This window comes from Tursiops truncatus, chromosome 11 (assembly GCF_011762595.2).
Source record: "Tursiops truncatus isolate mTurTru1 chromosome 11, mTurTru1.mat.Y, whole genome shotgun sequence".
Taxonomy (NCBI): Eukaryota; Metazoa; Chordata; class Mammalia; order Artiodactyla; family Delphinidae; genus Tursiops; species Tursiops truncatus.
This window is the reverse complement of record NC_047044.1, coordinates 67,089,710-67,103,445: the sequence shown is the minus strand read 5'-3', so window position 1 is coordinate 67,103,445 and position 13,736 is coordinate 67,089,710. Positions and strand designations below refer to the sequence as shown.

Sequence of the window (13,736 nt, the reverse complement as noted above, 5' to 3'; positions counted from 1 at the left end):
ACATAAAATCCTAAATTCACATACTAGTTTAGCTCTCCATGTATTTAAGGATAGTTTGTATGCTATCTGTCAAGTTCCTTATTTTTTTCATCTCTTGGTTAAACACCTATAGGGTTTATTCAACAATCCTCTTATACCTGCCAAGGCTTTCACCTCTCAGGTAACTTTTCCCTAGTCACACTCCCATTTGCCAATAACCTCTTAAAATCTGTTGGCCAAAGTGAATATGATATTCCACCATGGAATAAGTAATACAGAATTCAGGGAGACTATTATTTATATTATTTTGTGTACTCTGTTTCTCTTAACACAGACTAAGTATATATTTTCTTTCAGAGCTAGCGCGTTGTACTTTTGCTCATACTTAACTTGGATCAGCAGTCAAGGAAACCATGAAACTGTTAAAGTCGGTTTCCTCTATCCCGTGCAATTGTTTTTTCTAACGCAAATTCAAGAGTGTATTTATATTTTATTAACATTCATTGAATGCCTACTGTATGCAAAACATGATGCTGAGCCCTATGAGAAACACAGAATTGTAGGTTTCCTTTCTATTCTCAAGGAACCCATATACCAGTAGGGGGGAATAGGGAAAAGGGGGAGGACAGAAAGGACAACTAAAAAACAGAAGACAGTCGAAGGGTAGGGCAAAGGGTACAATGAATGTGGGCCCAGGATGTAAGAGCTCAGAATTAAAAGAATCTAAAAATGAAACTCTGGTAGAAGCAGTGTGTCCTTATTTGAAAGCTGAAAGTAGGACAACTACAGGAAGTGTTTTTAAGTGTCATAGGGTTATTTCGATCCTCTTGTTCCTACAATCTGAATAAATTTGAATCTTGGTCCTGTTTTTTGCCATATTAGCTACCTTCCCCAATCTATGTCATTTGCAAATTGGATTCATCTTCTTTAACTTGAGAGTACACCCATATATTTGATATTAAACTGTCCCTGTGCACCACATTTTAGTTTAAATCTAAAAATAAATTACCTAGAATATATTTTATTCTCTCAAAAACTAGGAGAGTTCTTAAGGAAGAGTCACTTATCAGCTGGATAAAGCTGACTATATGGGTCTGTTGTACCTAAGTGCCAGTGGCTTCTTCCAGAAAGTTTACATGAAGGAAGAAACAGAAACTAGCCATGGATATGAACCCTCCAGGGAGCATCAGGAATTGAGGGAAAAGAAAGAGGTAGCTGCATCCACAGCTCTGTTCCTAGCATATTCTATCCAGCTGTTCATATTACAATTGTTTCTTCCTGTGTTCCGCCCCATTTTCATTCTGCCACCATGAGTGTCACCTCACAGTCTCCAGATTTATTAGCAACCAGAGTTCAGAACTCGCAGGAGTCACTAAGCATCAATAAAATCACACTAATGTTTAAAATGAGTGGCTTTTTTTCCAATTTCAGTCATACTGAAAACTGCATCACTTAAAACCTTCTTTCTACAAACACATGGCTTAAAAATAATTTTAAATTCATAAGTGAGCTCATTTTAAAAAATGGAAATTCCTATATGGCACAAGAAGAAGCTAAACACCAGATTTGGATTTTATGGCCCACATGGTGACAGCAGGATCCTTGAAGGGCTGCCCTTCAGCTTAAGTGTAGGATAGAAACACACACACACACACATACACACAAATAAAACATTCACCAGCACAGGAGATTAGGAGAAGACACCATTTTGCCTGTACTTCAGTGGGGAGGAAGAAATGTTTGCTCTTACAGAGTTCTGAGGTTTAAAATTGTACCATCTCTGTGGTATACCACTTGGCAAAGAAATTAACTCAAATATTGATTGCAATACTCCTGGTATACCTGCAGAAGCAAATTCAAAATGCCTCTGGAGAGAAAAGACCTCAGGTTTCACAGGTAAATCTTCAATGAAGATAAGATCAGACATTAAAAAGAAACAAACAAACAACCACATAAGGCAACACTGTATCATGGGCAAGAGTCAACAAACACAACAAAAGGCAGATTTAGATCCCCTAAACTTCAGATGATTTAGACCCCCCTGAACTTCAGACAATACAGCAACGTGATAAAGATTATAATGTAATATAAGTGTTTTAAAGACATAAAAGAAGGAATCAAAACCACAAGAAATGAATAAGAACTAAGGGGAAAAAACAAAAGAACTAAATGATTTGAAAAATATAACTCCTAGGAATAAAAAAGATAGTTATTTAAAAAAAATTCAGCAGATAAGCTAACAAAGGATTAGACAAAGCTGAGGAGAGGAGATAACTGATAGACTGAGGGACAGATATGAAGAAATCACAAAGGTCACAGCACGAGAGATAAAGAGATGGAAAATACTAAAGAAAGTTGAAGAAACATAGAAAGATAATGGCCAACATACATCCAATAGGAAGTCCAAAAGGAAAGAATAGAGAATGAGAGAGAAGCAATATTCAAGGACATAAAGATGGAGCGTTTTCCAAAACAGGTGAAAGAGATGACTCCTCAGAGTCAATCATCTAAATGAGCCCCAAACAAGTTAAATAAAAATACAGATATAATGCACTGAAACTGCAAACCCCAAGGAAAGGAGGATCTTCAAAGAAAAGATGTATTTTCAAATGAATGATTGATACAATTGAACTGACAGCAGACTTCTAAACACAAATCTCAGAGGCCAGGAAGGCAGTGGAATACTTCCCTCACAGTGCTTAGAGAAAACCCCTGGAATTCTACACCTAGCTCACCTAAGATTGAAAATGGCATAAAGCCCATATTAGAGAAAGAGAGTTTGCCATTAATAGACTCACTCTAAGAGAGTACTAAGGTAGGTCCTTCAGGAAGAAAGAAACAAAACATAGAAGAAAGAAATGGAATGCAAGAAGCAAAGATAATTTGACTATAAATAAAATGTGTCCTAGATATGTTCTGAATTAGAGAAGACTGAGTCCCAGATAGCTATTCGTGTCTTTACCACTTTCTAAAGTCTCTCCAAGATATCAAGTTTGTACCTCCCCTATCATATTACTAATGAATAGAAATTCATCAGCTTATGTCTGTAAAAAAAAATTTAGACTATATGAAGGAGAAAGTGGCAGAACATTCCCAACCAAAGTATGGGGGTGCCCAAAGGAAAAGAAAGATCTTGTACCCAAGATGTGATTCTTATTAGCAACCCCAGAGTTACAAATTAAAAGTCTATTATTTGAGTGGTAGCATGCTCCTATAACACTGACTTTCCTATTGAATCATTCTGTCTAGTGAGAATATATCAATAGTATGATTTCCAAGGCATACTCTTTTTTTTTTTTTTTTTTTTTTTTTGCGGTACGCGGGCCTCTCACTGTTGTGGCCTCTCCCATTGCGGGGCACAGGCTCCGGATGCGCAGGCTCAGCGGCCATGGCTCCCGGGCCCAGCTGCTCCGCGGCATGTGGGATCCTCCCGGACCGGGGCACGAACCTGCGTCCCCTGCATCGGCAGGCGGACTCTCAACCACTGCGCCACCAGGGAAGCCCTGTCCTTTTAAATTTTATTCCATGTACATAAATTGCTTTTTCAAATATTAAGTATTCAGTTAATTAATTTTAGAATAATATCAAAGAAAAATCTAAAAAGTGACTTTATTTGGTTTGCTTTGAATAAAAAGAAGAGGGGATATGAATACTAGGAACTCAAAGGTATAATACAATATAAGTTATATTCAAGGGTGATCCCTTGAAAAAATTAGCAATACTTTTAAAGCAAAAGTGAAGATCTTTTCCAAATTCCCAAATAATCCATTTGGCTTTTTTTTTTTCTTTCTTTTTTGGAGACCTGCCTTCTAACAGTTTGAAACCTACGTTTTTCTCCCTTACATTAACTCCATGACGTGTCATCATTTCCAGTGCTAATTAGGTAGGCCTTAAAATAAAAGAGCCTGAAAAATTTCCCCATCAGAGTTGTTATCTATTATACATGACTGATACATGGAAAGAGTAAGATCTTTTTCCAATTAACCTGAAGGACTTGGAAGAATGACTTTGAGATTTAACACTGAGAACTTTTAACTACTTTTCGAATAGTACAAAGACAAATTTCCATAAAACATTAATTTTTAAAGATTTGCATTAGGACTAAAATAAAGCAATTATAAGTAAATGTAAAGAATGCAAATTCCTAAATTAAACATGTTAAACCATTACAGCGTAGTAAAGTTATACTTAAAGCAGGTTTATAAATACGTCAAGAAAACTAGAATTATTTCTAATTCCTAACCCTTATTTTATAACGTTTCAGGGTACATACCGCTAATTTAAGGACATCTAAAAGCTTCAAACAGCTCTGTATGAACATTTTACTTAAAATATGTAATATAGTCACATCAAATATCATTTTTTGAGTGCTTACCACATCAAAGACATGGTGCCGGGCACCTTGCTTATATTACTTCTTTTAATCTCCAGAACAACCCATGAGGTAGATATTATTATCTTCATTTTATACACATAAAAATTAAGGCACAAAAAAATGAAGTAACATAGAAAAGATCACACAGCTTGTCAACAGTAGAGCTAGACTCAGGCTGATGTCGCTCTGACCTCAATTTTTGTGTTCTTGAACACTCTGTTAAATGCTTCAAGGAGAACCAAGGTTTGGCATAACATTAAGCAATTAAAGGGTTATTTAAAAGAGGTCAAGGGGGCTTCCCTGGTGGCGCAGTGGTTGAGAGTCCGCCTGCCGATGCAGGGGACACGGGTTCGTGCCCCGGTCCGGGAAGATCCCACATGCCACGGAGCGGCTGGGCCCGTGAGCCATGGCCGCTGAGCCTGCGCGTCCGGAGCCTGTGCTCCGCAACGGGAGAAGCCACAAGTGAGGGGCCCGTGTACCGCAAAAAAAAAAAAAAAGTCAAGGATCACCAACATAAAGAGAAGACATGTCTTAAGTACCTAAGTTAACTCATATGTAGGTATGGTCAAAAAGCTTTTCGTGAGAGTTTTTGTTTCTAATTTGGTAACAGGAAAAAGTAACATTGGGATCTAAACACCTAATTCTTCCAAAGTTCATTACTATGCAGTCATTCATCAAATGTAATTTACTCACTTTTATGACTAGAGACCAAGTCTGAAGATCGGCAAATATGATTGGAGTCTCCATCTTAGGCAGAAAATGGCTTTTGTATGAGTTTGTATTTGTTTAGCTATAGCAAAATGAATTCAGAATAATATTAAAAAAAGATCACTGTTGTTGGTAAAGTGAAAGTATTTAAAGTTTTCCTTTCTGTTTAAACTATGTTAGCTCAACAGTTTTACTCAAATTCTCCTCTTCTCCCACAAAAAGATATACATTTTGGTAATGGAATTTCACTGTGAGTCATTTTGGTTAAAAAAAAAAGGTATGTATGCTATGGAAGAAATGTTTTGAAATTTTCCTTTTGTTTCTGAATTTGTTTCAGTCTATGTAAAATGATATAAAATGATGTAAGCGTCTAAAAAATATGCCTTTTAGAAAAAGTTACATGATCATGAAATTAAATCAATATGTTCCTTTAATGATGAAAAATGCTAGTTAAACAATATCAGGAAATGTAATACAGTTCGACATTAATAATATATGCTAACTATGCATACTACTGGCAAAATAACTTTGTTACTATAAGCAAATTGAAGGATTTTTACTACCTATACTGTAACAGTATAATACAAATTTTAAAACATCAATCAACCTCAACCAATTTGAAGTTATCTTGGACGTAAAGCACCATTCACAACATTCACAACATTCACATATGCCTCATGCTTCATTTTATCATCTTGAAACTACAGATATTAAAAAGCTACAAAAACACTTAGGAATGCAACTTAAATTTATATTCATTTAATTACTCACTGTAAATAATTAAAATCTCATCTCATGTTTTGATCTGTGGTCAAGAAAACCATTATTTTACACACACACATACACATACACACAAAGCCATTTATCACTAAAATGTTTGATTTCCTTTTCTTTGATATTGCAGCGTATTTTTTTTAGCTTTGCCATTTGATATCAACTTTTTCCCAGTTATAAGCGTCTTAATTTGATTTAAGTCAGCAGTTACTTATAGGGGACTGTCAAATCTTTTAGAGTTATGCTGTAAATCATGACTGAAAGATTTACTTTCAGTATAATAAGACAGCTTTGCATATTAATTAGATCAGCAGACACATGCTTGTGGAGGTTCAGCAATTGTGCAATAAACATAGCATGGCAGTGATAGAGCTGTTAAACCTCAGCACATAGATTTCTAATACATTTTATTGAGTTTATCCAAGAAATAATCACCCTGCTAAACCCAAGTTAACCACATGATGGAATATTAGGATGTTTAATTAAAAATGAAGTTATGCTGTACAAGTGGGTAACCTTACACAGCAGCTAAAAAAGAAGGCCATGAAAAATGAATTTTACTCAATAAAAACATACACATAGCCCTTTTGTGACATTGGTAAATGGATTCAACCATTTCACTAAGATACACATGATTCAGAAATAGACTAAAGAAATTTGGGGGAGGGGGTTCAGAGGAGACTTTTTCAACTAAAGTAACAAGGGTTGGTAAATGTCATGCACATTAGTATTGTCTTTCAAAAAATCAGTAAATCCTTTTAGGTCATCCTCAGAGATCCATTGTGAAGGCTCAACAGATGACCACTGGGGCCAGGAATTAATCTCCTCGGTAAGCTAACAGGCAGTATCCAACTCCAGCAGGCCACATTTATGCCATTCCTATACATGGGCAATCTAGGCAATCCTGATGCTCTCCCTACCTTGGGAGAGAAAAACTGCCACAGAAGTCACTGTTAAAGACAACAGGATTATCTGGTAGCTGAAGGGGTGGGCATAACAAAAACACAGACTTCATGAGTGATGACAGTAGGATGAATTCCTCTGAGCATATACCATGGCATAGGCAGAAAGGAAAGAAGGAAGGGAGGAAGGAAGGAAGGAAGGGAGAGAGGGAGGGAGGGAGGGAGGGCGGGCGGAAGGGAGGGAAGGAGGGGGAAAAAGGAAACACTGGACTAAGAATCAGAAGATGAGTTCTAAATTGCAGATCTGTATCTATAATTAAACACCATATATAAGTAACTTCACCTCTCTGTGCCATAATTACCTCATCTGCCACGTGAAAGTATAAGACCACATGACCCTAAAGCCCTCTTTAAACTAGTATTTTAAAATATCCAGCAAATATGGAAGCAACCACATCATCTCTTTCTTCCTCATTTACACCTTGTTTATTTATTCAACAAATATTTGTGGAGCACCTAATAAAGTATATCTCAAAGATTCAAAAGTGAACCAGTTATACCTTTACCCCCATAAAACTCCATGCCTGGTGTGGAAATGAAGAGAGGAGACAGATGGACAAGAAAGCGAAAGCTGGGTAGATTAGCAGGGGTCAAATCTTGAAGGTCATGGTAGGACACGTGACCTTTATCCCGAGGGCAATGGGAGGCACTGACGTTTTTTTTCTGTCTGGGGTGATACGATCAGATTTGGGCTTTTATAGTCTGCGGAGATTGCACTGGAGAGAGATGCCTGAGAGGCCTGAATACTGTAGCTGCAGCCAGACTTGAAAGAAAGGGACCCTAGTACCGAGAACAAAAAGGACTTGACTGGATGTGCAAGGGGTGTGAGGGGATGATTCCCTGAGTACTGGTGGGAGGGAGGGAGAGGGGGAGGAAGGGGGGGGCGAGGGCAGGAAGAAGGGGTAAAACTGGGTGGATACGGCTGCCGCTCACTGAAACAGGAAATAGAAGTGAAGATCCAGGTTTTGGAAACAGAAGAGGAAGAGGACATGAGGCAGGAGACATGGAGGCGATGAGCTCAGTTTGGGGTCTCTGGATTTAAGGTTCCCAAAGAAACATTGGACATTTGGGTTTGTATCACGTGCCACAGAATGAAATAGCAGTTAGTTCTCTTTATGAATCATTGAAGATTCTCTCTCTAGAGGTTCTTAACTATTTGGAAATCATATAACACATATGAAATCTTTAAGAGCCCGGGTTCTCCCTGCAGAAGAATGTACACGTGCACAGATACTCAGGGAATTCATGGACCCCAAAGCCCATCCATAGACCTACAGGGGTCCAGGAATTCCAAGGTGAGACTCCCTGCCAGGGGGATGAGGATAAATACGGCAGCGATCGAAAAAGGAAGTAACTCAGAGTTCCTTGTCCTGACGACATCAGGGAAATGTAGAAAATGTTTTGATTGCTTTGAGTAAATTGCACTAGCAATGACAGACAGCAGATATGGCAAAAGACTGGCCTGATGCTCACCAAACCAGTTTCATCTTCCTGGACATTCAGCTCAGCTACACTTTCTTAACCCCTTGAATCCATGTGGTTAGATCTTACCAACGGTATGTGACGGGAAGGGACACTTCTGACCTGAGGCAGTAACGCTACGTGTGCATTTTCCGTGCTTTCTCTGTGGTCCTCTTCTCTAGCAGTTTTAGAGGTCATGTACTGGGTATGGCTTCTTCACTAAATGGCAATAGCCAGGGCCCCTAGTTTGAGGAACCCCAATCCCCCTCAACTCTCTCCTCAATACCGCATTCAACATAAACTGAGATGTGAATGAGCAATACACCTTTTATATTTACCACTGAAATTTTGGGACTTGATACAGAAGCTGAGGTTAGTTACCTTTATTAATAAAGTAAATATCAATAATAATAATAATACCCATCATATGTAAGGTCCAGAGGTTAATAAAATAATTTTATACTAACTGCTTTAGTTTTCTTTACAGTACCTATTTTTTTTTTTTTTTCCGGTACGCGGGCTTCTCACTGTCGTGGCCTCTCCCGTTGCGGAGTACAGGCTCCGGTCGCGCAGGCTCAGTGGCCATGGCTCACAGGCCCAGCCACTCTGCGGCATGTGGGATCTTCCCGGACCGGGTCACGAACCCGTGTCCCCTGCATCGGCAGGCGAACTCCCAACCACTGCACCACCAGGGAAGCCCTACAGTACCTATTGTTACCTGACATTTATCTTCCTGTTTATAGTCCCTCTGTTCCACTACACTATAATTTCCATGCAGACAGGGCCTCAGTTTTGTTCACTGCTATATCCTGTTTCTAGATCAGTGCTCAGCATATAACAGATCCTAATTAAACATCTGTTGAATAAATGGGTGAATAAATTATTTCAAATGAGTCTCTTCTCATCTGAAGGTATTTTTTTAAAGGGCACACCTTCTATTTATAACTACATCAACAAAAATGGTGATGTTGGGAGGTGAGGAATTGGGATCTAACCTGGAGCAATAATTGGGACAGATGCCTTAAGGCAAGTGTTGGTATTACATTTTCCCAGATAGGAGGCATTCTCTCTCCTCTGTCATTAGAGTGACTTCAGAAGAAACTTTGAAAAGCAATTATATAGATAAAAACCTGGATTTGAGAGTGGAAAGACCTTAGTATTCAGCTACTAGCTCTCTGATGTTAGAAAAATTAAATCATGATGAACCCAATATTTTTGTTTGTAAATGGATAATACCTCCAAGATAATACCTATCTTCGAGGAGATCTGTGAAGTGTAAGGTGACGTACACAGGATAAAAGACACAGAAGTTATGCACCTTGCCCAAGGCCACATAACAAGGGAAGAGTAAAACTAGATTTTAAACGTACATTTTTCTCAAAGCCCTTGGCATTTTGTGTTTGTCCTCTTACAGACTGAAAGATCAAGGATAACTACACAGAGAAAGCTAAGTATTCTGTTGGGTTACTTTTAACTCCAGTTTTAAATTTTACATTGCTTAGATTAATCTTATGCCATTCCACACTTTCACAATCTCTCCATATAATTTTTTTTTAGTGGGGAAATGATACGCAGGATTGAGCATGACCATTATTCATCCCAGATTTTCTGGGACAGCCTTTATTTCAAAATTGCACACCACTGAAATTCCCTGAAAAAGCCACTATTTCAGTATCCAGACTTCGTACCAGAAACAGCATAAAATACTGTATTCAGGAAACATAGTTACCATAGGTCTGAATGTACACCTTGTTAGTGTACCTTGATGCGTGTGTGGGTACTACTGGAGATCACGGGATAGAAACATTGTAGAACCACTGCACTGGAAGTACCTGATTTTGATTTACTAAATCCTATGATAGTTAATTATCAGAAATCTGTATTTTTTATCAAGTTAACAAGCTCTATGGGTGATTCACATGCACGATGAGCTTTGGAACTCTTGATTTTGGAAATGATCTCCTTAAGAAAGAGGCCCACATATCAAAGACAGCCACTAGGCATTTTCTGTTAGACACCTTTGTAACCAGTTAGTCACTGAAGTTTGAAAAGCACCACTTAGAGGTACTTGCAGAAAGAAAGGATGTAGTGATCCTTTTGTGAGCATCCTTCTGTGCTCAGTGGCAGTACTTATTCAGTAAACTTTTCACTTCTCAAATGGACCAGAGCATTTTCTGTCTCACGTTCTGATCAGTGTATTTATTAAACCCGATGACTGCAGGTGGGATGGAGACAGGACATTCACTGCATCTACTGCACTGAGATTTATGGAAAGCAAGAGGAGGTGGTAACCACTAATCACTGGTGGCAGCAGCTTTCTCTTAGGGAGAATAATCAGACTTTGTGAGGTCATCTGCTGTTAGAACCCACTTAACCCAAAGAAACCAAAACTACTACTGATATGATTTTAATTAGGGGCTAATACTCAAGGCACTTTTTAAATTCTCAAGGTGTGTTTTCAATGGACAAAACATCTTACTTTCAGTCATAAGCTATATATAGACTACACATATATATATATTTTAATATTTTTAAAAGTTTCTAGTATTAGTATCTATCAGAAAGAGTAAGTTCAGGACAGACTTGGATGAGGAATAATTAAGGGGCAGAAAACTTTAAACACTTTGTAAACAGACAACAATGAACAAATATTAAATGGACCAGGTAAAAATGTATTAAAAATTCTCAAATGTGGAGGCAGGAAGTAGTGTGTCCCAGGAAGCGAGCTGGCCATAAGCTTGAATCCTATGCTTTAATATGGGCATATAGATTCCGGGAAAACTGGGCTCCAAATGAGTAAAGTGAACTATGAAGTCATAAAATCCTGGGTAATCCAACATATTTTTCTGAAAAAGTTCAATATACTTCTAGTTATAATAGCTGCAAAACCTCCTTAGAGTGACTTTGGGCAAACGCCCAGTGACGACGCCTCACTGAAACTTCCCACCTCCTGCCTCCTAAGCTTCTGTGTTAATAGCAAGTGCCATGCTTTGAAAGCCCACTTGAAACATTATCTTCCTCTCGGGTTCCTTTATACATGGGCGTAAAACTCCATCTTCTAGGAGATGGTATGATATTCTTACCCGTTTCACAGCTGCGCCCGGTGAAGCCTTGTGGGCAGCCACACACATTAGCGGCAATGCAAGCTCCTCCGTTCCTACAGCCATCTTTGCAAAACGCTGCAATAATTCAGATACATAATTTTAGCACTTTAGAAGGAAGTGGTTCAAGATACTCCAAACTAGCTTTTCTTTATTGCCTTTGATATAAATGCTATTATAATTTCATATTCAAATAATACTTTCCATATAGGTAAGAAATTTCAACACCATTTGTAGAATAGTACTCTTTCCAATGTTAAGTATTTCACCTGTAAAAGAAAATACTGAGCTTTCTTTTAACAAAAAACAGTAGCCTTACAAAACAGGAATCAGAAGTAGTATTGCACCTCATTGTAGCAATCCAGCTTGAAATTAAATCTAAAAAAAATGGCAGCTATCCTAGGCATCTTCTTAAGGGAAGAAACCACCACCTAAAGAATAAGATACGGAAATAAGAAATAATTGAATCCTATACGGCTCTGATCATTCTACACACTGTCCAAACTGTCAAAATACTAGAGAAGTGCCCCAACCTTCAAAAAGTTCTAAATCATTCCTGGTGATGAGTTAGCCAATAATGAGAATTTGATAAAGGAGTCTTCAAGAAGGGTCTTGAATCCCTCTGCCAAGGATAGGTCAGGATCCAGGATCAAGGGCAAAGGCACTGCATAGCCTGTTGTGTTAGAGTGGGTGTGTGAGTGAGGGGAGTTCTTCTGTGAGTAGAAAAAGAAGCCAAGCTCTGAGCCGCTGCAAGCGTGATCTTTTGAGATGCGCCGCCCTCAGAAAAGGTGAGAAAAACAAGATGGGCAGGATGGAGTACCCTCAGAAACTTCTGTTTCCACTTCAGCTTATTCTTTGACTCTGTAAGGCAAAGGCCGTTCCCTCAGCCTGGCAAGGCCTGTTGTGGATGAACTCCATCAGCCTGTTCCATGCCTGGGGCAAAAGCTTTTGCTCTAGTTTTCAGGCATGTGCTTCCTCTAATTAGTTAGGATGTACTTACTCAGAGTGGGAAACTGTAGAAATCTGAGATTCTCCTACTGAGTTAAAGGAAGGGGCCCAAAGAGGCCATTTGGCTTCTTTGGTTCTAGGTCTTAATCTGTCTACATCCTAGGCAAAAACAATACCTAGTCACCAAGAACTTGCAAAGAGATTAGGAATTGAAGCCTCATGAAAAGAAAGGGTACACCCAGCAGACCATGTGTATATCCTCCTTGGAGTAATTTGCAAGGTTGCAGCCTCTTGATAGAGAATAGGACTCAGTGATTCAGATCCTACAGCTAAACTACTTCTCTCTCAGCTTTTGACGTTCCCAGCAGAGACACACACAGGAACAGAGAGTCTTTACTCAGGCAACCTATAGTCCTAATTTCCAGAAGAAATTTATAGACACTGGAAAGTTCTCCTTCCTTCAAAGATAAGAATTATCTGTCTGCATCTTCTCATGGCTTCAAGAATTCTTTACGCTATAAACTTTATTTTTCACATTAATAAGGAGTGAGAGTCAAATGCAAATAAGAGTGAGAAGCTGTTGGGCTCCCAGATGAAATCTTAACTCTCTGAACATCCAGATGCTTTGGGGAAGTCCTAAGGGTGCATTTATACCATCTATGGACTTGAAAATCTAGCTTTCCTCAGGATCCATCCAGTTTCTGAGGAAATCTTTGTGGGATTTAGACTCCCATATGCGCAGGCCTTTACAATGCTCTAAACTACAGATTTCCATAGACTTTGACAGAGTAATCCTCTGGCCCCTCCCTATCTGCATCCACTGTATGACTGTAGACCAGGTCTGAAAGTCATGACCAAAGGACATGGCATTAGTAACAATTCCTTGTTATCTCCTGTCTCCCATATACATGTAACAAAGAAAATTAATTTAAACTCCAGGATAATGAACACAGTACATTTGAGGAATGGACCAGTTTTGAAGCTTAAAATGCCTGAATTAGACAAATGATAAATAAATCTATATGAGGTAATAAGGAATATGGGCTTTATCCTATGGAAGTTGGCGGAGTTTCCAGAATAGAACCTCCGTTTTCCTTTCGAAGTGGGAGGGAAGCTCATCTGATGAAGGAAAATGAGGGCATGGATAAAAGAGTGAATTAATGGGATGATGGTGGACTACAGCCGGAATATCCGCTGATGGAAATGAAAACCTGAGAATTATTGACTGGTAATGACAAACCAGGCAAAATGGGAAATGATAACACATAGAAACCTAAAATTCCCAGTTAATTAGTATTTAGCTCAAGAGAGAGAGAGCAGAGAAGAAGAGCTCTCAGACTGACCCCACATAGATACTTCACAGTGGATCATGGTAGTGAAACATGGGTTGATAGGGCTGCCGAAAAAAATACAGCTGTAATGTTTGGA

The 13,736-nt window shown here is 38.7% G+C and overlaps 1 protein-coding gene across 1 annotated transcript in view; it reads right to left on the bottom strand.

Moving 5' to 3' along the window:
• Positions 1–13,736, bottom strand: part of NELL2 (neural EGFL like 2) — a 375,472-nt gene that overhangs the window by 108,888 nt on the left and 252,848 nt on the right. The window contains exon 16 of the mRNA XM_019934581.3: positions 11,343–11,438. Within this exon, the coding sequence (XP_019790140.1) occupies positions 11,343–11,438 (96 nt within the window). The remainder of the gene's footprint in view (positions 1–11,342; positions 11,439–13,736) is intronic.